Genomic DNA, 22,121 nt, shown 5'->3' with positions numbered 1-22,121 from the left:
ATTAATTTGGATTGCCACGTAGGACATCTAAGTCGACATTTAAAACTCATTTGGACTGCCATGTAGGACCGCTGTTAGGGAGGTAACAGAGCTTAATGGTAGAGTGACAATTTCGTAATAAAACGATAATTTAAGTGACTAAAAAGATAATTTAAGTGACTAAAAAGTAACATTTCAAACATAAATGATTAAAAATAATAAAATTGACTATTTTTATAGTTTACCCGATTAAAAAATTATTAAAAATTTAAAACCTCTATTTGGATTGATACTTCGTTCAGTTCCCAATTTAGTCTGTTCATCCGGTTTAGTTAAAACAAAATTGTTAAAATGTGTATTAGAAGTTTGATACCGGTAAAAAAAATGAAAATTTGTGTATTAAAAGTTAAATTTTTTTGCTAAAAAAAATAAATTAATCCTTATATATGTACAATAGTATAAGGTATATGTAGCATGGCCTTAAATAATTATTTATTTATTTTGTAAATTATATTAATTTTTAACAATAAAAATAAATAAAATAATCTATATCATAGAAAATTTAATTTTTTTAACTCCTTTGATTATGTGGGGACTCAATTTTTTGGATTTAGTTGAAGGCTCTAAGTCTAATATATGAGTATCGGACAAAAGCTTGGGGTTCTTTAGAGGTGTTTATGGGCTGGGCTATCTAGCTTGGCCTGAAGGCCTGCTCGAAATGTGAGAGGGTTTAGGTAAAAATATAGGCTCGATAAATGGGTTTGGACAAAAATTAAGGCCCGTTTAAAAAAATAGACCGGGCCTCGAGTAAGGTATTTTTAGCCCAGGCCCGCCCAGCCCGAATTCACTAAATGACAAAAAAAATCTGCACTTTTTATTTTTATTTTTGAATGTTATTTTCTTATTGTTTTCTCCCTATTTTGCTACCATTTTACTATTATGTTACTACTATTTTGTTGTTACTGTTTGGACATTGTATAAAACTTATTTTATTATTAATTTTGTTATTATTTTAAGGCATTTATTAATTTTTTTATTATTTTAGAGGCATTTGCTTGTTAAGTTACATTTATCTTAGTGTTATTTAAATCTACATATTTTTTAAAATTTATTTCCAATTTGTTAAAAAATATTTATTTTGATATTTTTAGTATTTTTAATGTATTATATATATTTAAAAATAATATAAAAATTAATATGATCAGGCCAGATTAAACCCGAATTTTAGTATTTTTATTTAGGTCAGGTTTGGGCAAAATTTTAAGCCCATTTTTTGGACCCAGCCCGACCGAAGCTCAATAAATAGGCATGAATTTTTAGTTGAGCCCGGCCCGGGCCATGAACCCCTCTAGAGTTAATTAAAAACAGCTTGGCATAATTTGATTTAAATTAACATTTTCAAGGTCATAAAAATAAAAAATAAAAAATAAAAGAAGAAGAAGATGTTGAATCTTAATAAATAACAATAACTTCAAAATTTATGTTGAAATTTACAAGTTCAGTATAACAGGAGGCAAAAACATTCAAAACAATTAAAAATAGCAGCGCGGATTAAACAAATCATGCATTAGAAACTAGGGATTTATAAACGCAAAACATCTCTTTAGGATGAAAGAACTAGCGTTCTTACCATAGCATTAAACCTAGAAACATTGATGTCTTTGTCAATTATACAGCTGATAAAGTCATGAACAAACAAAGTTATACACAACCAACTTTGCTGAATAAATTTTCAATCCCCGTTCAACAATGTATCCGGCAGTCTTGCGAACTTCATGTCCTGGATACTTTGGACCACATGTAGACAACAAAGAAGCAAAACAGTGCAAAAAGAACCACATGAACAATATGGTTTGACCCATGCTTGATTATACTCTTGTTCAGTTTCCTGATGTTGTTCTTAACCCCTGCTTGAGCTTTAATCATGGTCATTTGCTGTCATAAAGTGAGATTATATGTTCAGGAAGCGGGAAACCAAAAAGAAAGCATTTTTTTCAAATATAAATCACAAAGCACTACGTTATGCCGTGCTATCTTCAACCAACAATTATCATTCAAGACAAGAAACTGATAGAAACCATTAGCAGGCATGATAATAGTTTTCTTTTGCATTAAGGCTTAGCAACCATGAACTTGATGACTATCATAACTTCACTTCCTTGTCTACCATAAAATTCAAAGAGATGGAGAAAAATAATAACAGGATGAATCATAGAACAAGGGGGTGCATTATGTTCAACCATAATCAATATTTTCTTAAATAATACAGCATATGAACTGAAAGGATAAAGAAAAGGACATTTCCTCCCATACAAATTCCAAAGGGAAAACTGTTCCTTAATAACTCTAGTGACAGATGAAGATTTTATCACCATCTTTTTACACAATAATGCCATGTCAAGTGCAGATAAGCAATGATTATTATTTCCCCTTATTTTTCAGGTTATTTTCCATGACTACAATGGTTCAAAGAATTCAGAATTCTATTGCCCCTCCACTTCACTTTGATATTATAGTAAAACCACAAAAATGTGTTTGATAAACTAAGGTGGTCATTCCTTATTTGCAAGCAACAAAACATCATCGCAATTTTTCATAAGTAAGAAACCATAAAGAGAACAACTGTGAAGAAAGCGTAGATTTAGCAGTAATAATTAATAAATACCAGCTGATCTAAAAAGTCCTTCTGAAATTTTGCTTCTGATCCTATCTCTTGAGCAACCTGTAACAGATTTAAGATTAACACGAATCAGTCAGTTAAAGGTAGAGAATGAATATTTCATCAAAAAATAAAGGGGGTGGAGAATGAATAGGAGGGAAAAGAACCCTTCCCCTCGCCCAAACCCAAAAGGAAAAATAAAAATCAGAAGCTAAACTTAGCTTCAAGTGTCAAGATACAAGTCGATATGGACAAAAATACAAAACAACTCCAACAAGAAAAGGAAAAACATATTCAATGCCATTAGAAGATAAAATCTTATAAGCCTTGTTTATCTCACTTCAAACTGACCTTTGATATTTATAAACATTGGTTTTAATTTTTAATTTTCAATTTTCAATTTTCTTTTCAAGAATGAATATGCCCAGAGAAACAATGACAACATCATCATGGCATCTTCTGAGAACTCAAAGCTATCCAAATGCATGACAATATTTTATCTAAGCAATAAATTAAACTCAAAATTTAGCTTGAATCCTTAAAAGCCAAACAAATGAAGGCAAAAAAACACACATCAAATTTTCAGCGAAATCCTGTTGAACTTTATCAATTCAATTATATCATTTATGCAATTCATCCAATATAAAAGGGAACATCAAATAAATCATAAAACATGAATTTAGAAAATAAATCAACAAATAGGCGATAAAGGTCTTACGTTTCTCAATTGTTTAACTTGGCTACGGAGACCAGAGATCTCATCGTCCAAATCAGCATGCATCGGATCAATACGCAATTGTATCTCATCGGAGCTAGCCACCGGTCTCGTGCTTAAACCATCTCTATTTCAATATTAACAATAAATCAAAATTACCGCAAAAAAAACGAATGAAAAAGGAAACCTAATAAATTCTTAACTCTCTGGATTCTCTGAATTATAAATGAATCGAATCGAAAGAATTTCAAGAAGAGAAATCAAACCTTGATCGGTAAGGAGCCGCACCGCCGTAGGAGGAACCGCCACCGGTTCGGTTTGAGGTCGACGCCATCGAAACGAACGACCGGAAAGCGAGCCAAAAACGCCTTAAAACAAGGTAACTGAGTCAAATCGGATTGAAAGAAGTACAAATTGACGCGAGAGCTCTCGCCCGATTTTGAAAGGTTTTATTTATAGACTTTAATGTCCCCCAAACACCTTTTTATTTTTTGTTACGACGTTGTTGAGAGAACGATCTACCGTTGGTTTAACAATCGTGCGGCTCTAATTTTTTTAAATTTTAGGTAGATTTTGTAATTTGCCAAACTAGGGTCTAAGGAAAAATAAAATTAAAATCTCGTCCTCTTCATATTTCACAATTGTTCTTTTCCCCTAAAATTTCAAATTATATATGGCAAACTACATAAGATCATCCAACTATTAGTAAATTTTTAGTTAGATCACTTAAATTTAAAAAATTACAAAATAGTTCTTGAGTTATCAAATTTGTTTTTTGAGTCCATATTCGTTAAATCACTAATAGCACGATGATTAGGTCTTTAAATACATGACATGGAATTTTAAGTATAAAATAAAATTACATGTAATTTCCACGTCAGTTATTGGAAATAAAATAGAATGAAAATAATTCTTAAAATATTTACAAAAATTAATATTACAAATCAAAATGTTTTTAAAATCTAAAGTAAAACTTCATGTTGAAGGTTTAACATCTTGTACTTTTAAAAAGATAAAAATATAAGTTTTTATTAAATAGTAATTTAAAAATATTTAATAATGTGCAAAATGAAAAAATAAACTTAATTTTTTTAAATAGTAAAACTCGATTCAATTTGAAAAGATTGAAGAAAATTCAAATATTGAGTTATTTGATTTTTTGAGTCAATTCGAATTATTTATCCAAGTTTCAAGTTCGAGTTGAAATAAATTTTACAATTTGAATAACTCGAATAATTCGAATAACATATTGGTATAAATACCCCTTTGGTCTATGTCAATTTTGAAAACGAGCAAATTTGACCATATCTCAATAAAAATTACAAAAATAATTAAAATAATTTTTAAATTTTAATATATTTATAAAAATTCTAAAATTTATAATTTTAAAAAAAATTCTAAAGAATATATATAGAAAGTTAAATCTTTTAAAAAATTTCTAAAATAATATTTTTGAGAATAAGTTAATTAATGATTTAACTTTATAATAGTTTTAATTTTTTTTAAATAATAGTGTTTTTTTTCTTATTTTGCTTCGAAAAATTTCCAAATATATATGATTTTAAATTTATATGCTCTAACATGGAATTAATTATACTGTAACAATATTTTAATTTGACATGTTTATTTTTTTTAACTTAACTTGAACAATTTCACTCGATTCAACTCGACTTGAGTTTCATTTCAAGTAACTTGATTTGAAAAAAAATTCAAATTAAGTTAAACTGATAAAATAAGACTCGCCAACTCAATTAATTTGACGTCTTTTCACTCAATTTAACTCAACTCTGTAACACCCCCTAACCCCAAGCCGTCACCGGAATAGGGCTACGAGGCATTACCGGACTTATACACTAACATTTATACAAAATCGAGTCATAAACTTTACATTTCAGATCAATTCTTATCAAATTTCATCTTAAAGTCCTTAATATAGGCCTACGGGGCCCTATATATGTTTTAGAAGTGATTTGAGACTAAACCGGGAACTTTGGAAAATTTTCCTTGAAGATAGGGCACATGCCTGTGTGGCTTGGGACACGCCCGTGTGGCCTGGAACATGCCCGTGTGGCCTGCCCATGTGCAGATTCTGACTTTTCAACACAGCCTGGGCACACGCCCATGTGATTTGGCCATGTTAAACAAACTTTTGATTTATATGGCGTGTATAGGATTTGATTTAGAAATATAATTATATGAATAATTAAGTATGTAAACTATGTTGAATGTGATGTTTTGTGAATGGAAAATGAAATATACATGTTTTGGCTTGAAATAATTGATTGGTTGGATTCTATTAGTGTATAATTGTATTTAGGTACAAGAAATGGATAAAAAAGATGTTATTTGATTAAGATATATAAGTAAATGTTTTGGGCATGAATAGGGTGTGTTTAGTATGTGAAAATAGCTTTAAAATGGTCAAAAATTATGTTTTCACACGGCCAAATCACATGGGCGTGTGCCCAGGCCATGTGGAAAAGTCAGTATCTGCACATGGGCAGGCCACACGGACATGTTCCAAGCCACACGGGCGTGTCCCAAGCCCCACGGGCATTGTGCCCCTATCTTCAAGGAAAATTTTCCAAAGTTCCCGGCTTAGTCTCAAATCACTTCTAAAACATATATAGGGCCCCGTAGGCCTATATTAAGGACTTTAAGATTAAATTTGATAAGAATTGATCTAAAATGTAAAGTTTATGACTCGGTTTTGTATAAATGTTAGTGTATAAGTTCGGTAATGCCTCGTAGCCTATTCCGGAGACGGTTTGGGGTTAGGGGGTGTTATATTTATTGGTATCAGAGCTTCGATTTAGCCAATTCTTGGAATATGTATGATGAAAAAAGTGTTTAAAATTACATGCCATATAAATCTGTGATAGTGTGATGTGTATGATCCGATCTAATCCTTGTTTTTATTATAGATTATCTTCGATTTGAAAAAATGCCAGATAGACCAGAACAAACTGAGCAAGAATAAGTTAATAGTAGAGTACAAACCTCTGAACAAGAAACAAGTAGTGAAGTTTCAATTTCATTGATGCGAGAACAAGAGCCCAAAAATATGATTTATGGATTAATGAATCAGTGGTATAATGAGAATGTGCGAGAAAGAAATCAGACTCAGCAACCTCCTCCCCCTATTTCAACATCGGTAGTACCCCCGGTTGCTCCTCCACCTCCTCCGACAACTGAATCTAGTAAACGTTCTCCATTTGAAAAACTCAGAAAACATGGGGCCGAAGAATTTCTGGGAAAAACAGATGATGACCCCATCAAAGCTGAGTATTGGCTACGAAGCATAACGAGGTTGTTTAAGCAAATGGCGTGCTCACCAGATGATTATTAGTATGTTCTGTGTTATTACTGAAAGAAGAAGCTTATAACTGGTGGGAAACAATAGAAGCTGTGGTACCGGCTGAGAAGATCACTTGGGAATTTTTCCAAAATGAATTTAAGAAGAAATATGTCGGTAGAAGATATCTGGATAAGAAGAAAAGAAAATTTCTCGACTTGCGACAAAGAAACAAGCCAGTGGCTAAATATGAAAGAAAATTTATTTATCTGAGTAAATAAGCTCGAGATATCGTACCCACTGAGGAAGAAATGTGTATCAGATTTGAAGAAGGGCTTAATGATGAGATTAAAATGATGATAGGGGGCACTGAGATACAAGAATTTGTTGTTTTATCAGATCGTGCTCAGAAACTTGAAGAAGTATATAATAGAAAGATGCAACGAGATAGAAGAAGTAAAGAATCTTTTAAAAGAAGTGCATCTAAGTCATTTTCAGCTTTACCAATGAAGAAATCTAAAAAGGAATTTAGTCGAGCCACTTCAGCACTGAAAAGATCGGGAAAGAGTAGACCAAGACAATCTGATTATAAGGCATCTGACAGACCTGCTATTAGTGTTGGTAGTGTACAAAATACCCAAAGGCCTAAGTGCCAACATTGTGGAAGAAGTCACCCCGGTGAATGTAGAAGCAAATTAGGACTTGTTATAAATGTGGGGCCACGGATCACTTTATTTGTGATTGTCCCCAATTACAAGTAGAAGAAATAGAACAGAAGAAGAAATAGAAAACTCCTCCTCAAAAAGAAAGACGCTCTGGTCAGAGCAGTGCTACAGGGGCTACTCGTTTGGGTATGAAAGATACTGCTAGTCGATCAGAAGTTAGAGCTCCTACTCGTACTTATGCCATTCGAGCAAGAGAAGAAGGGACAGCTCCGGACGTAATTGCTGGTACTTTCTATCTTTATAATGTTCCTATGTATGCTTTAATAGACCCTGGATCTACTCATTCATATATTTGTACTATGATAGCATCCGAAAAGAATTTATTTGTTGAGCCTACTGTTTATGATGTACAAGTTACAAATCTGTTAGGTCAAAGTGTGGTAGTTAATTTAATATGCCACAACTGTCCACTGAAAGTTAAGGGCCGTGATTTTCCCGCTGATTTGATGTTGCTACCCTTTCGGGAATTTGACATTATCTTGGGAATAGACTGGTTAATGAAACATGATGCCGTAGTGAATTGTCGAGAAAAACGAATTAGTTTGAAATGTCAGACAGGAGATATTATTTTGGTTGAGTCTGGAAATTTGGATGATATTGTTAGAATGATTTCATCTATTTCTGCTCGAAAATTGTTGCGTAAAGGAAATGAGACTTATTTAGCCTATATTCTTGATACTCGAAGTCCTGAATCAAAGTTAAAGTAATTATCTGTTGTGAATGAATTCATGGATGTATTTCTTGAAGAATTACCAGGTTTACCACCCAATAGAGAGGTTGAGTTTGTGATAGATGTGCTTCTGGGAACAGCTCCCATATCAATGACACCGTATAGAATGGCTCCAGCTGAATTAAAAGAATTGAAGACACAGTTGTAAGAGTTGTTGGACAAAGGCTTTATTAGATCGAGTATATCGTCATGGGGTGCACCTGTTTTATTTGTGAAAAAGAAGGACGGTTCATTGAGGCTGTGTATAGATTACAGACAGTTGAATAAGGTAACGATTAAAAATAAATAAATAGCATTTGCCTTGTATTGATGATTTATTTGATCAACTTAAGGATGCCGCGATGTTTTCTAAAATAGTTCTCAGATCTGGGTATTATCAGTTAAAGGTAAAGGAATGTGATGTACCAAAAATAGCTTTTAGAACTCGGTATAGTCACTATGAGTTTTTAGTTATGCCATTTGGTTTGACGAATGCTCCTGCTGCTTTTATGGATTTAATGAATCAAATTTTTCAATCCTACCTGGATAGATTTGTGGTTGTGTTTATTGACGATATACTAATCTATTCAATGACAGAATCTGAGCATGCTCAGCACTTAAGAATTGTACTGCAGATTTTGAGGGAAAAACAGTTATATGCAAAATTCAACAAATGTGAATTTTGGCTTCATGAAGTGGGATTCTTGGGTCACATTATGTCGGCTGATGGTGTACGAGTAGATCCGAACAAGGTGTCAGCAGTGATTAACTGGAAAACTCCAAAGAATGTTACGGAAGTGCGAAGTTTTCTTGGGTTAGCTGGTTACTACTGTTGATTTGTGAATGATTTTTCAATGATTGCTTTACCGATGACCCGGTTACTACAGAAGAATGTTGGATTTGTATAGTAGGAAGAATGCCAACGAAGTTTTGATCAATTAAAGAAAAGGTTGACAAAGGCCCCAGTATTGACTCAGCCTGAATCAAGTGTGCCGTATATAGTATATAGTGATGCATCTCTGAATGGTTTAGGTTGTGTATTGATGCAGTCAGGAAAAGTTGTAGCATATGCTTCTCAGCAGTTAAAACCACAAGAGAGAAACTACCCTAAACATGATCTTAAGCTAGCTGCTATCGTATTTGCTCTAAAAATTTGGAGACACTACCTATATGGGGAGAAATGTTATGTGTATACAGACCATAAAAGTTTGAAATATTTAATGTCGCAGAAAGAGCTAAACTTGAGACAGAGGCAATGGTTAGAACTATTGAAATATTACGATCTTGTCATTGATTATCATCCGGGTAAGGCAAATGTAGTGGCAGGTGCACTTAGTCAGAAATCGTCATTATTTGCTCTTCGGGCGTTAAATGCTCATTTGTCTGTTAATGAAGATGGTTCTATGTTAACGGAATTAAATGCAAAACCAGTATTCTTTCAACGAATTCGAGAGTTGCAAGATGAAGATCTGAAGTTGGTGCTAAAACGACAAATAGTTCAAGACAACATGAACTTAGAGTACTCTATTGATAATGGTGGTATGTTATACTATCACAATAGAATTTGTGTTCCGAATAATCCAGAATTAAAGAATGATATCTTATCAGAGGCTCATAGTAGCATGTACTCGATTCATCCGGGCAGTACGAAGATGTATTGTGATTTGAAGAAAATGTATTGGTGGCCAGGTATGAAGCGAGAAATTTGTGAATTTGTAGTGAAATGCTTGATTTGTCAACAGGTAAAAGCAGACCATCAAGTACTCACGAGTTTGTTACAACTTGTAATGATTCCAAAATGGAAATGGGAACATGTGACTATGGATTTTGTATCTGGATTGCCCGTGACTTCGAAGAAGAAAGATTCAATTTGGGTGATAGTAGACAGATTAACTAAGTCAGCGCATTTTATTCTGGTCAGAACGGATTTTTCGCTTGAAAATTTAGTGGAATTATATGTGTCAAAAATTGTGAGATTACATGGGGTGCCGACGTCAATTATTTCAGATCGAGATTCGAGGTTTACTTCGAGATTTTGGAGTAAACTACAGGAAGCTTTAGGTACCAAATTAAAATTTAGTACAGCTTTTCATGCTCAGACTGATGGGCAATCAGAACGAGTGATTCAAATTTTGAAAGATATGTTGAGGTGTTGTATACTCGAGTTCAGTGGTAGCTGGGAAATGTATTTACCTTTAGCTGAATTTGCTTATAATAATATTTATCAAGCTAGTATCAAAATGGTACCATTTGAAGCTCTGTATGGAAGAAAATGTAAAACTCCGTTGTATTGGTCAGAATTAAGTGAATCGAAATTAATGGGAGTGGATTTAATTCGGGAAACTGAAGAAAAAATTCGGATTATTCGAAAAAGTTTGAAAGCTGCTTCTGATCGTCAGAAGTCCTATGTGGATTTGAAAAGAAGAGATACAGAGTTCAATATGGGTGATCGTGTGTTCTTGAAAGTTTCTTCATGGAAGAAAATTCTACGATTTGGTAGAAAAGGAAAGCTTAGTCCACATTTATCGGGCCGTATGAGATCACTGAGAGGATTGGTCCAGTAGCTTATAGATTGGCCTTGCCTCTAGAACTTGAGAAAATTCATAATGTATTTCATGTATCTATATTGAGACGGTATAGATCAGACCCTTCACATGTGATTCCTCATACTGAGATAGAGCCACAATCAAATATGACTTATTCGGAGGAACCAGTGAAAATATTTGCTCGGGAAGTTAAAGAGCTACGGAATAAATGAGTACCATTAGTAAAAGTGTTATGGCATCGACATGGATTGGAGGAGGCAACCTAGGAGACGGAAAAATCTATGAGATCACAATATCTGCATTTGTTTTCAGGTACGAAATTTCGAGGACGAAATTTCCTAAGGGGGGAGTGTTGTAACGGCCCAAATTTCAGTGATATCGGAATAGTGATTTGAGATCACTAAATCCGACATGTGAGTTTAGATATTAGTAAGTAAAAGTTAAGTGTGGTTTTAGAAATAATTTCGAATTAGTGAAATTATGAATTAAAAGAAATTTGTAGATTAAATAAGATAAAAACAAGGTATTGAGACTTCAAATTCATAAAATGAGCCATAAATACTTTTATAAATTTTATGAAGTGTTAGTAAGTTAGTATTAAAGTTTTGTTAAGAAATTTTAAGGTTTCGGTAGTGAATTGGGTAAAAATGACTAAATTGAATTAAGTGTAAAATTGTGAAATATGATTAAATAGCTCTAGTAATTATTAAAGGAAGACTAAATAGGTAATTAAACACCTATTATTGGGCTGAACGGCAGGTGTGTGCTGGAAAAATAAAAATCAAGTGTGAACAATGGGCAAAATTGGAATTGGGTAATTATTAAATTGTAAAATATGATATATTAGGTAAAAATCTAGATTTTTCTTCAATTTTCTTCATCTTCTCCAGCAAAAACACCATTGAAGGGTTATTTTAAGCTGGTCTCTCATATTTCTATTACATGTAAGCTCAATTCTTGATTATTTCTTGTGATTTTTGTGATTTTGAGACTTTTGCAACTAGGTCCTAATATCTAATTCATTAGTTTTTGCTTTTATGAATATTTTAGAAAGTTACCATGAGTAAGTGCTGAAAGTTTATGATGATTTGTCATGGAATTATGGTTTTAATTTCATTAGAAAAGCATTCCTTTGACCTTCACTCTTGATGGTTGAATGTTCACAAGACATGTGACCATGACTTATAGAAATGCGCAGATTTGGTAGGTCTCCCGTGAATGAAGTGAAAGAGAAGTCGCCTCTCCCGCAGCAGTTAGCTCTTTTCCCTGAGCTGAGGGTATGAAAGAACTTGGAGTTGCCGCTCTTGGTGCTTTGGCATTTGCAATAGCAAGTTGAGTATAAGGTTTTAATTTCATTATATGATGATTTTATGAAGAGATTTGCATAGAAATTTATTTTAGGACCTAATTGTGAACGTTGTTGGAATTAGAGTTTTGTGTTGAATCTTAGAATGTCAAAGGCTGTGAAATAGTTTATATGGTTTAGATAAAATGATATTTGAAAGCAATGAGTTTAATTTATGAATGAATTGAGCAACGACTAAATTGTAAAAATTGAAAAGTTTGGGGTAATTGTGTAATTTTGAAAATTAAGGGAATAAATTGTGAAATAGAATGAAATTGAAATAGATGCTAATGAAGGAATGATTTTATAATTATAGATTAAGAAAACGAAGTGAATCGTGGAAAGGAGAAAATTCAAGAATAGTCCCTAAATTTCTACGACTTACGCAAATTAGCCCAGGTAAGTTCATATGGCAAAGTTCAATGTTTGATATGAAAATCTTATGACTGTTAAAGTATTTTATTGTAGATGAATATTATCAAATTGTATTAACTAATGAATAACGTGTAACTAAAAGAACAAATTAGTTGGAACAATGGTTTGAGTGCTTTCATTTTATAACCATACTGAGTTGACGGAAAATATGTGATATGTGCTTCCGTATAAGACCATAGCTAGGCTATGGCATCGGTACAATGTGATTCATACTCGCGTATAAGACCATAGCTGAGTTATGACATCGGTGTGATGTGAAAATGAGATTCCGTATAAGACCATATCTAGGATATGGCTTCGGTATGATATGTGATCCATATAAGACCATGGCAGGGCTATGGCTTCGGTATGTGATGTGTGATAATGAGAAAGTCCATAGTTTACTATGGCAATGGATAATGAAGCACTCAACTCTATTATTGTTCCCTAATTTGATAATGGAAATAAATAAGAAATGGGCCCAAAAGAATTAAGTTCGTGAAGTGCATCATGAAAATCATTCAAATGAGTTTATTAATGAAGTTGTGATTTGCAGGATGAAATAGTTTAACTAATACATATATAATTGTGTACAGTGTTCGGTAAGATTTGTGTTATTATGCCTATGAGCTTGCTAAGCTTCTATAAGCTTACTTGTGTATGTGATTTGTTTTGTAGATTGACTTATATACATACGAAGGATCGGATCTACACCAAGGGTCACACTATCCAGATTTACTCCGGTAGATTTTTGTTAAACAAATTTTTATTTTATATGGCATGTATATGATTTGATTTAGAAATATAATTATATGAATAATTAAGTATGTAAACTATGTTGAATGTAATGTTTTGTGAATGGAAAATGAAATATACATGTTTTGGCTTGAAATAATTGATTGGTTGGATTCTATTAGTGTATAATTGTATTTAGGTACAAGAAATGGATAAAAAGAATGTTATTTGATTAAGATATATAAGTAAATGTTTTAGGCATGAATAGGACGTGTTTAATATGTGAAAATAGCTTTAAAATGGTCAAAAATTATGTTTTCACACGGCCAAATCACATGGGCGTGTGCCCAGGCCATGTGGAAAAGTCAGAATCTGCACATGGGCAGGCCACACGGGCATGTTCCAGGCCACACGGGCATGTCCCAAGCCACACGGGCATGTGCCCCTATCTTCAAGGAAAATTTTCCAAAGTTTCCGGTTTAGTCTCAAATCACTTCTAAAACATATATAGGGCCCCGTAGGCCCATATTAAGGACTTTAAGATAAAATTTGATAAGAATTGATCTGAAGTGTAAAGTTTATGACTCGGTTTGGTATAAATGTTAGTGTATAAGTCCGGTAATGCCTCGTAGCCTTATTCCGGTGACTGCTTTGGGTGAGGGGGTGTTACAAACTCAATCGAGCACTCACCCCTATTGAATATACAAGATAGCCAAATAGCAAATCGCGAAATTTGGGCACTTGTCCAATCAACCCGAGCAAAGTAAAAGCTTATAAATATATATGGAACTCACTTATGCTATTTTAGCAGTACTTTTCAAAAGTGTTTTTGGATCAAAAAGCACTTTTGAGTATAAGCTAAAATTTTAACCTATGAACTCTTCTATTGTGGAATTTATTTTAATCAAGTATCCTAACTAAGCTCTTCCTAATTATATATCATTATGAAAGCCACTTAATAAGTGTTTGTCCAATGACATTTTGAGGGTTATCTACTAATATTGAGCTAATATTAGTTAAATATTAGATAACCAGTGAACTAATATTTGCTTACATTTTGCTTTGCGTGCCAAAACCTTTGAGGGTTATGTATAAGAGATATTAATGTAATCAATAGATATTTATTGAATCAGTTTGTTTGAAAAATACAAGTGTACAAAGATAAATATACTATACTTAAGGCATTAGATCTAACACATATATCATACGGGTTACAAAGTATTAATTCATTTATATTAAACTACATTACGACACACCCATAATGTGGGTAAAAATTAAATTATGTAACAAATATATTTATAAAAATTTGATATAAAAATAAACGAGGTTTTAGTTGAACTGGTAAATGTGAAGATATGAAAACAATAGTATTTTAAATTCAAATCCTATTCTATAGAAAAAAAAATCAAATTCTATTGTATGTGTGCATTTTTTTAATTTCTATATTAAATATATAAAAAGACAAATCATGCTCTAAAAAATAAAAACAATTTACTTTATAAAAAAATGAAAATTTACTCATTACCTAATTGAGTTGGTGTATGGTTGACTCTTAACACTAACTCAATTAAGAAACAATATTGAAATAAATGATTTTGACAATACTAATTTAATTTTTAAACATATTATTTTTTAAACATTACAATTATTTAAGTGTATTTTAAAGAAGGGTAAACTATACCATTAGTTACTAAATTATAGGAAACTTTTTGTTTTGATCAGTTAACTAATTTTTTTGGTCATTAAAACTTTTGAATAGTTTAGTGACTTAAATGAAAACTTTTGAATGGTTTAATAACCAAATTGTAACTTTTTTTAGTTAAATGACCAAAACTAAAACTTACCTATAGTTTAGTGACTAATGATGTAGTTTACCATTTGAAGAAATGTTTTAATATATTTTAGTTGTGCAAACTAGTTTTTATAAATGGTTAATATATTATTTGATATTTGAGTTTGGCTTCAATGTTTGATTTGATATATAGTTTTTCTCTCTCCCAATTTGGTACTTGAATTTGGCCTCAATATTCAAATTGGCATGTGAACTTTTTCAATTGGATAGTTAAAAAATTTTGCGTCTCGATTTAGTACCTAAATTTGGTTTTAATGTTTAATTTGGTACTTACTTTTTTGTCCCAATTAGGTACCTATGTTTTTTTTATTAGAGCATGCGTGTGAAATATATTCATTAGGCCACATGAAAACATTTGGTCTGGGTACCAAATTAAACTTTAAAGCCAAATTCAAATATCAAATTGTAAAAAAAATAAAAATCCCAAGTACCAAATTGAATATTGAAGCCAAACTAAGGTATCAAACTGAAAAAAAAACTCAGGTACCAAATTCAACATTGAAACCAAATATAGATACTAGATTGTATATTAACCCATATATAATCATCATTTGCAGATTTAAAACTAGTAAAACAACAATTCTCAATCCATTTATAAAAGCCAAATCATATGCCTATTTCCCTCGCTTCTTCTCAATAGAAACTTTCATTTTCTTTTCCTCTGTAAATCCTTCTTACTACCACTTTAACCAAGTGAAGCAAAGATTCTTTTAATTATCTGGGTTTTTGGGGGGGTAAAATTTCGAGCCCTGCAACCCGACCGTTTTGTTTGAAATCCGGTGAAGTGAGTGGACCATCGAATGGAGTCATCGGTGCAAAATCCGGCTTCTATTTCGTACCTAACACAGCGAGAAGCTGCTGAGGTTGATGAGACTCTTATGGGGCCTCTTGGCTTTAGCGTGGATCAGTTAATGGTTCGTTAACATTTTTAAAACTCAATTCGTTTTTCCTGTTCTTTTTTGTTTTAAAGTTTGAATGGTTTCAGTTTATGTGAATTTTCAGGAATTGGCTGGTTTAAGCGTAGCTACATCGATTGCTGAGGTAATGGCTATTACCTTTCGTTTTTCATTTTGTTTGTTGAATTTTAAAATTTTTTCTATTTGCCATATACTAATGTAAACACGCAGAATTTCGATGCGTCTAAGTTTGTCTAAGATTGCATTAGAAGTTTGCAATAAAGGGTTCTGCTTCTTTTTTGTTTATATTAAGTTGGTTGCTCTACCTTGTCTTGCTATTTGCTACCGTCAGTGTCCACTTACTACTACTGTCAAGTATATATTGTTTTGTTGACAATTCTATTGGAGATCATAAAAGATGATACATAGTTTCTTGGTGTGCAAATGGAGCTTTTATTGTTCCAGGTTTGTCAACCGAGTGAGTATAATTGTGTTCTTGCTATTTGTGGTCCGGGAAACAATGGAGGTGACGGGCTGGTTGCTGCTCATCATTTGTATCACTTTGGGTATAAGCCCTTTGCGTGTTATCCTAAGCGAACTCCCAAACCCCTTTATTCTGGCCTTGTTACTCAGGTATGGCACAAGGGATGTTGTAATAATATAAACTGGTTTGAGTTGTTACGTAAATCTGCTTGTTTTGCAGCTGGAATCTCTGTCAGTCTCTTTTCTCTGCCTGCAGACCTGTCAGAGGACTTTGACATTCTAGTAGATGCTATATTTGGCTTTTCATTTCATGGTAAATACTTAATACTCCTTTTTTTTCTCAATTCTTTCAACTTCTAGTTTATGTTTTTACTCATGTTGCTGCAATAATATTGTGATTACCATCTCTTTATAAGCAAATAAAATGATGCTGCGATGATTCTCTAATTCTTCATCAGTATTGTCTTCTTATAGTTCAAAATTTATATTTTTTTTATCACTGCTACGAGAACTCTTTTCTTTTTCTTTTTCTTTATGCTAAAGTGTTTTGTACATATTTCAAAATATTTAATAAGCAAACTTATGCAATATTCCATACCTATGTGCGCTCTGGAATTATTGCTTATTTTCACTGGTCTGATTAGATCACTTCATTAAATCACTTATTGCTCGGTTGGGTTTAGCGAACCATTTTCATACATTGGAATATAAGCTTAACCAATATGAACCTGCTTTATATTTGACTCGTTTAAGTGCTTGAAGTTTGAAAATGTATTCCTCTGGATAAAGGAGTTCAGTTAATGCAACATTATGGGTGCTAATCCTTTTCATCAACCTCTGCCATTTTTCTTTTGGTTTAAACCCGTAACAACGTTATGGGGCTTGGGATGGTAGCTGTTAGCTGCTTTTTTTGGAGTTTATTTGCTTATTTTAGTACTTATTTATGCTTTGGATGTTTATTGGTTGATCTTTTCTCGTTTTGTTTTACCATCTTCCTGTCTGCTGCAGCTCATCAGCAATGGTATTGCTAAAAGAGGTGGATAAAGATGGTTTTGTCTGGTTAGTGTTCCTTTACTATCATGGAACTGTGTGCTTTTAACAGCAGTTTTCTGTAGTTTTTATTTACATATATGTTTTTTGGTGATATTTTTATGTTTTTACTTTAAGCAGGTATACCAATTATGAAAGTCGAAAGGCACGTGAGTTATCTGAAAACCCTCATGCATCACTTCTTTTTCTACTGGGATGGGCTTCACCAGCAGGTAGGACATTGGATTCTGGCTTGTGATTATTCATTTTGAACATTGAATGACTTTTGTTGATGTGAAAATTATCTTTTGAAGAAAGTAAAGATTATTCTTCTAAAAAACATGGTTCATATTTGAATATGAGTAACTTCTGCATGCTAGGATTGAAATTATTGAAGTTTACCTATTTCAGATACTGATTATCTATCATTTCCTTTTCTTCACTTGATTTTTTTGTGGGAAACATGTCATGGTGGACTTTAGGATTTAGTGCGGTTCATGCCAACTGTTGAAATCCTTTATGTATGTTTGTACTTTATTTTTAATATGAAACTTCTTTTTTGTAAATATATGTTGTGGACACTGCAGCATTTTAGTAGAAGTTGATTTTGGTATGTCTTAGGACTCTTAGAAAAAAAGGAATTGTTTTTTGTAGCACTTAATTTAGTTTGATATGACATTACTTAATTACTGTAATAAGTAATCTCTATTTGAAGAGACGATGAACAGAACAAAGGCAAACAAAACTTTACCAAACCCCTAAAAGAGATCTAGGTTTCTCTAATGAGTCCTAGGTTTCTCTAATGAGTCCTAAGGTTTCAGACTATGCTTGACAAGTGTGAATTGTTAATCAAAATAGATCATTCCAGAAATCAGAATAAATGAAAGGCGATTGATCTCAACTTCCCTACCAATCACCCTATGGCTTGATCTTTTAGTCGTTTATTCTTAACAATTTAGTATAAGAGCCTAGACTGCGCACCTCTCCCACCAGCTGCTGGAGGAGGCACGGTGCTACTGCTGTCGGGTGGGTGGTTTTGCCATTCAAAGGAGCTGCTCCCAGGTCATGAAATTAGACTTCCCTATTTTTGATGGGTCAGAAGACCGCTTGTGGACAATGTGAGTTTGGCAGCCTTCAACGTGCTGGGTGAAGTGTAACTTTGGTATTTTCAACTTAATCTAATTGGTTAGAATTCCAAGATTATTGCTCACTTTGTTTTGATCCTTCGGTAAGCAGCAACCCCTTAGGAGATTTGGTCAACCTGAAAAAAATGAGTTCAGTGCTAAGGCAAGCATGTCAGACTGAAACAAATGGGTTCAATCGAAAATACCAATGGTAGTTCCAGGAATGATTGGCAAGGGCAAGAATGTCAGAGCAGATCTGCACATTAGTTTGTTCACTGCTGGGTTAACCGATTGTGTTTGACTTGATGTTGAGCTCCACAGCACTCCTGATTTGGTTCATTCTAATTGTCTAAATTCATCTGCCTTTTTTTGTAAAAAATTCATCAAGGGCAGAAATGGCTGAGAGAAGGGCAAAGGGTGAAGGGCTTAGGTTATAGTTGTGATGAATCAATATTGTTAGGCATCAATGTGAGAAGCTCTTTTGGCAGGAATTAGCGCATTAAAATACTTCAAAACCAGAAACTGAAGTGAGACTAACTGGGCTTGATTTATATCATCAAGTCTATCCTGACTTTGAGCTTGAGAAGCTTTTTCTCCAGAAGCTGAGTGTTGTTGTGGACACAGCAGCATATCGAGTAGTAGTTTTTGGTATGTGGTAGGACTCTTAGAATTATAGTTGTTTTTTAGGACTTCATTTAGTTTGATACGACTTTCCTTAACCATTGTAATAAGCTATCTCTATTTAAAGAGACAATGAATAAAACAAAGGCAAGCAGAATTTTTACTGCTAAAAGAGATTTAGGCCTCTCTAATGACTCCTAAGGTTTCAAGCTCCCTTTGATGCGTCTGAATTCTTAATCAAAATAGGTCATTCTGGAAATCGAAATAAAGGGAAGGAAATTGATTTCTACTTTCCTGTCAATTGTTTTGGGACACAATCCTATTCACATATTCTTAACACTATGGATGTATTATCCACATTTGCAACCAGCTGCCTTTTGCTATTGACCATTTTTGGTTCTAAAGTAGGAGTATAAACAAATGTAAAGTGGGACTAAAACAAGGGAGTAAGCTTTTCTTGCTGAGTTGTCTTAGTCTATTACTAACATTGAATTCTGGCTACTGTTTTGGGTTGTCATAGTTGACATGGAGAGGATGCTGATTTTAGATAAAATGTTTCTGTACTTGTGCACGGAGACCTTCCTATTTCTGCCAATATGTGTATGTGTCAATGTGTGTCCGTAAGAGAAAGAGTCCGAATGATGGATTGCGAGATAGATGATAGCAGCTTGGTACTTATGCATAGGTGCCTTCCTGAGGGAGTAAATTTAATGAGCAATCTGAAATCCTGCTGGTACTCGGGTGCGTCTTGTAATTTTGTATGTTATCCATAAGCTTACTAATAACTGCTTTAATGAATAAAGAAATGTTGCAGATGTATGTTGAAATTTGTGTTGGACCATTAGGCATATATCTTGAATTATTCAATACAAAATTGAAGTTTGCTGTAATGTGGAACAGAATTGGACTAAATAGTGCAAACTTATAATTTGTTCATTGGTTTCCATTATGAATATCTAAGGGCTATAATGAACTGTGATTTCCAGGTAAGAGTGGAAGGATTGGTGCAGAACGTTCCTGATGAGGAATCAAAGCAATACTTCCACAGTCGTCCTCGAGGAAGTCAAACTGGAGCTATACTTAGCTAGCAGGTCTGTGACTTTATATTCTGTTAATATGTTCTGGAAACATGAATAATAGGTCTAAATCTTTTCTTCCCTTGTTAATGTCCATTAGAAGTAAAAATGATAGGTTTGAGAAAAGTAAAGATCAATTTCTTGCTTCAGAGTACTGTAGTTCATGGACGGCTTGTACTGCACCAACAAAACAAAGATCTAGAAGAAAAATAGTCTGATGGGTAAGTTGACTCGTTTTCAGTGTTTGACCCAGATAATTTTGTTTGTATCAACATTTTCTATACTCTGTGTTGCATTTAGCTGTTTTTTGTTGGCTTAATATCCATTTATCTATTTTCTTCAATCAGGTTCTAGAACCTGCATCTAATGTGGTCATCAGGTCATCGTCATAAATGACTAGCTATATCAAAAGCTTGAGACTCAAATGCAACGGTAATCAGAACAAAAAAATCCTCATGTTTTTCCTTGTTGCAGGAGTTTGATTCCAAAGCCTAAACACTGGAGAGGATACAGACTTCGACCTGAGCGTTTTGAGTTTTGGCAAGGATAGCCGTCCCGTTTGCACAACAGGTTGCTTACTATAATAACTAGGCTGTAAAATATGAATGAAAGAGGATTTTGTCCAAAATCTATCCCAAGTTCAAACCCACATATATAAACGTTTGAGCTTGGATAATATGGACCCTTTTTAAGGATCTATATTTGGATAAATGCTATTTCCATGTGGGCTGATAATTGAGTCAACTCCATGTTAGCTTAAGCTGACAATGCTTTAAATATTTTTCAAGAAGTTAAATCGCCTTGAGCAGTACTTCATGCAAGACCAAGCCACCCAAAGCTCTTCCCTACCCAATTTGTTTTATTTATAAAAAAAAAAGAAAAAAGGAAACCATCCCGCTTCTCAGAAAATGCAGATTTTGTACGTTAAAAAGTGGATTTTCACTAGAGTTACATCTCACTTCAAAATTTCTTCCTTCCTGATAGATGCCTGGTTTACCTTGGAGATAGAGGACATGATTCCTCGACCAGGAGCAGAATTTAAAATTGTGGTTAAAGTTCAAATGAAGGCTAGTCCAATTGGTAATGTGTGTAATATTTGGTAGGTTGGAATATTCCCCAGAAAAAATCAATGGAAAACAAGTTTGGAGATTCGTTTGGCCCTGAGTAGTACATTCTGCTTCTTCATTGTGAAGTCCACCACTGCGGTATTGTTCTATCAATTTCTGCACAAACCATGTAAGGATGTACTTCATTGGTGGCATTCGCAGGGACTAGATTTTAAACCATAAAAATTTAACAGCATCAAGTTATAAATACAGAAATGTTAATCTGGAGTTCGGTCGGGGGTTAAAAAGACGCAAGTGCATGGCATGAACAAGATTTCTTACATGTAATCTTGACTGAGACATTCATATTTCAGAAGATGTGAAAAGAAAAAAGAAGAAAAAGATGGCAAATTTCCCTTACGTTTACTACTGTTCTTACCTATATTGTTTTACTCATTGTATGAAAGCTTAATTTGCTTGCGAATAAATGTGTGACACTGTTATTTTAGCCCCTATTAGTGCCATTCATTTCATTGCCCTTGCTAAATTGCATTTTTTGTAAAAAAACTTGCCCTTTTGCTCATAATTTGTTTAGCATATTTACAAGTAGGCCATCAATATCATTTTATGAACATATCATCTCACAGTTTATCGGTAAAAGTACCGTGAAAGCTTTTCTATTAGGAGTTAAATTATATTTTGTTTCTATTTAAAAATAGACAAATTAGTTTTTATACATTTGATTAAAGAGCAAATTGGTTCTTTTGTTAAAAATTTCATTTATTTTTACTGTTAAAAATTAGTCGTTGTACGTTAGAATAAGTTACATGTGGCATGCCACATGTAATTATATGAGTATTCTATCACTTATG

General features: G+C 33.2%; 1 protein-coding gene and 1 pseudogene across 1 annotated transcript; one reads left to right on the top strand and one right to left on the bottom strand.

Annotated features, from left to right (window-relative positions):
- Positions 1 to 1,581: 1,581 nt before the first annotated feature.
- On the bottom strand, positions 1,582 to 3,826 carry LOC121230329 (bet1-like protein At4g14600). Its single transcript, XM_041114911.1, has 4 exons — positions 3,620 to 3,826; positions 3,357 to 3,480; positions 2,645 to 2,701; positions 1,582 to 1,914 (listed from the first exon to the last, which is right to left on the bottom strand). Exons 1-4 carry the CDS (start codon positions 3,685 to 3,687, stop codon positions 1,753 to 1,755), a joined length of 411 nt encoding a protein of 136 aa, XP_040970845.1. The 5' UTR covers positions 3,688 to 3,826; the 3' UTR covers positions 1,582 to 1,752.
- Positions 3,827 to 15,562: 11,736 nt separating this feature from the next.
- LOC121230693 (pyridoxine/pyridoxamine 5'-phosphate oxidase 1, chloroplastic-like) lies at positions 15,563 to 21,757 on the top strand (annotated as a pseudogene).
- Positions 21,758 to 22,121: the final 364 nt, after the last annotated feature.

The sequence above is a fragment of the Gossypium hirsutum genome, chromosome A06 (genome assembly GCF_007990345.1).
Source record: "Gossypium hirsutum isolate 1008001.06 chromosome A06, Gossypium_hirsutum_v2.1, whole genome shotgun sequence".
In the NCBI taxonomy this organism is placed as follows: Eukaryota; Viridiplantae; Streptophyta; class Magnoliopsida; order Malvales; family Malvaceae; genus Gossypium; species Gossypium hirsutum.
Note: the sequence above shows the minus strand (reverse complement) of the source record. Positions and strands in the feature narration are given on the sequence as shown.

Excerpts from the sequence above, each read along its gene's own strand:
- LOC121230329 (XM_041114911.1), bottom strand. The coding sequence starts at position 3,687 with ATGGCGTCGACCTCAAACCGAACCGGTGGCGGTTCCTCCTACGGCGGT. Across the intron at positions 2,702-3,356 it reads AAGTTAAACAATTGAGAAAC|GTTGCTCAAGAGATAGGATC; the intron begins GTAAGACCTTTA and ends AATCTGTTACAG. Across the intron at positions 1,915-2,644 it reads AGGACTTTTTAGATCAGCTG|CAAATGACCATGATTAAAGC; the intron begins GTATTTATTAAT and ends ACTTTATGACAG.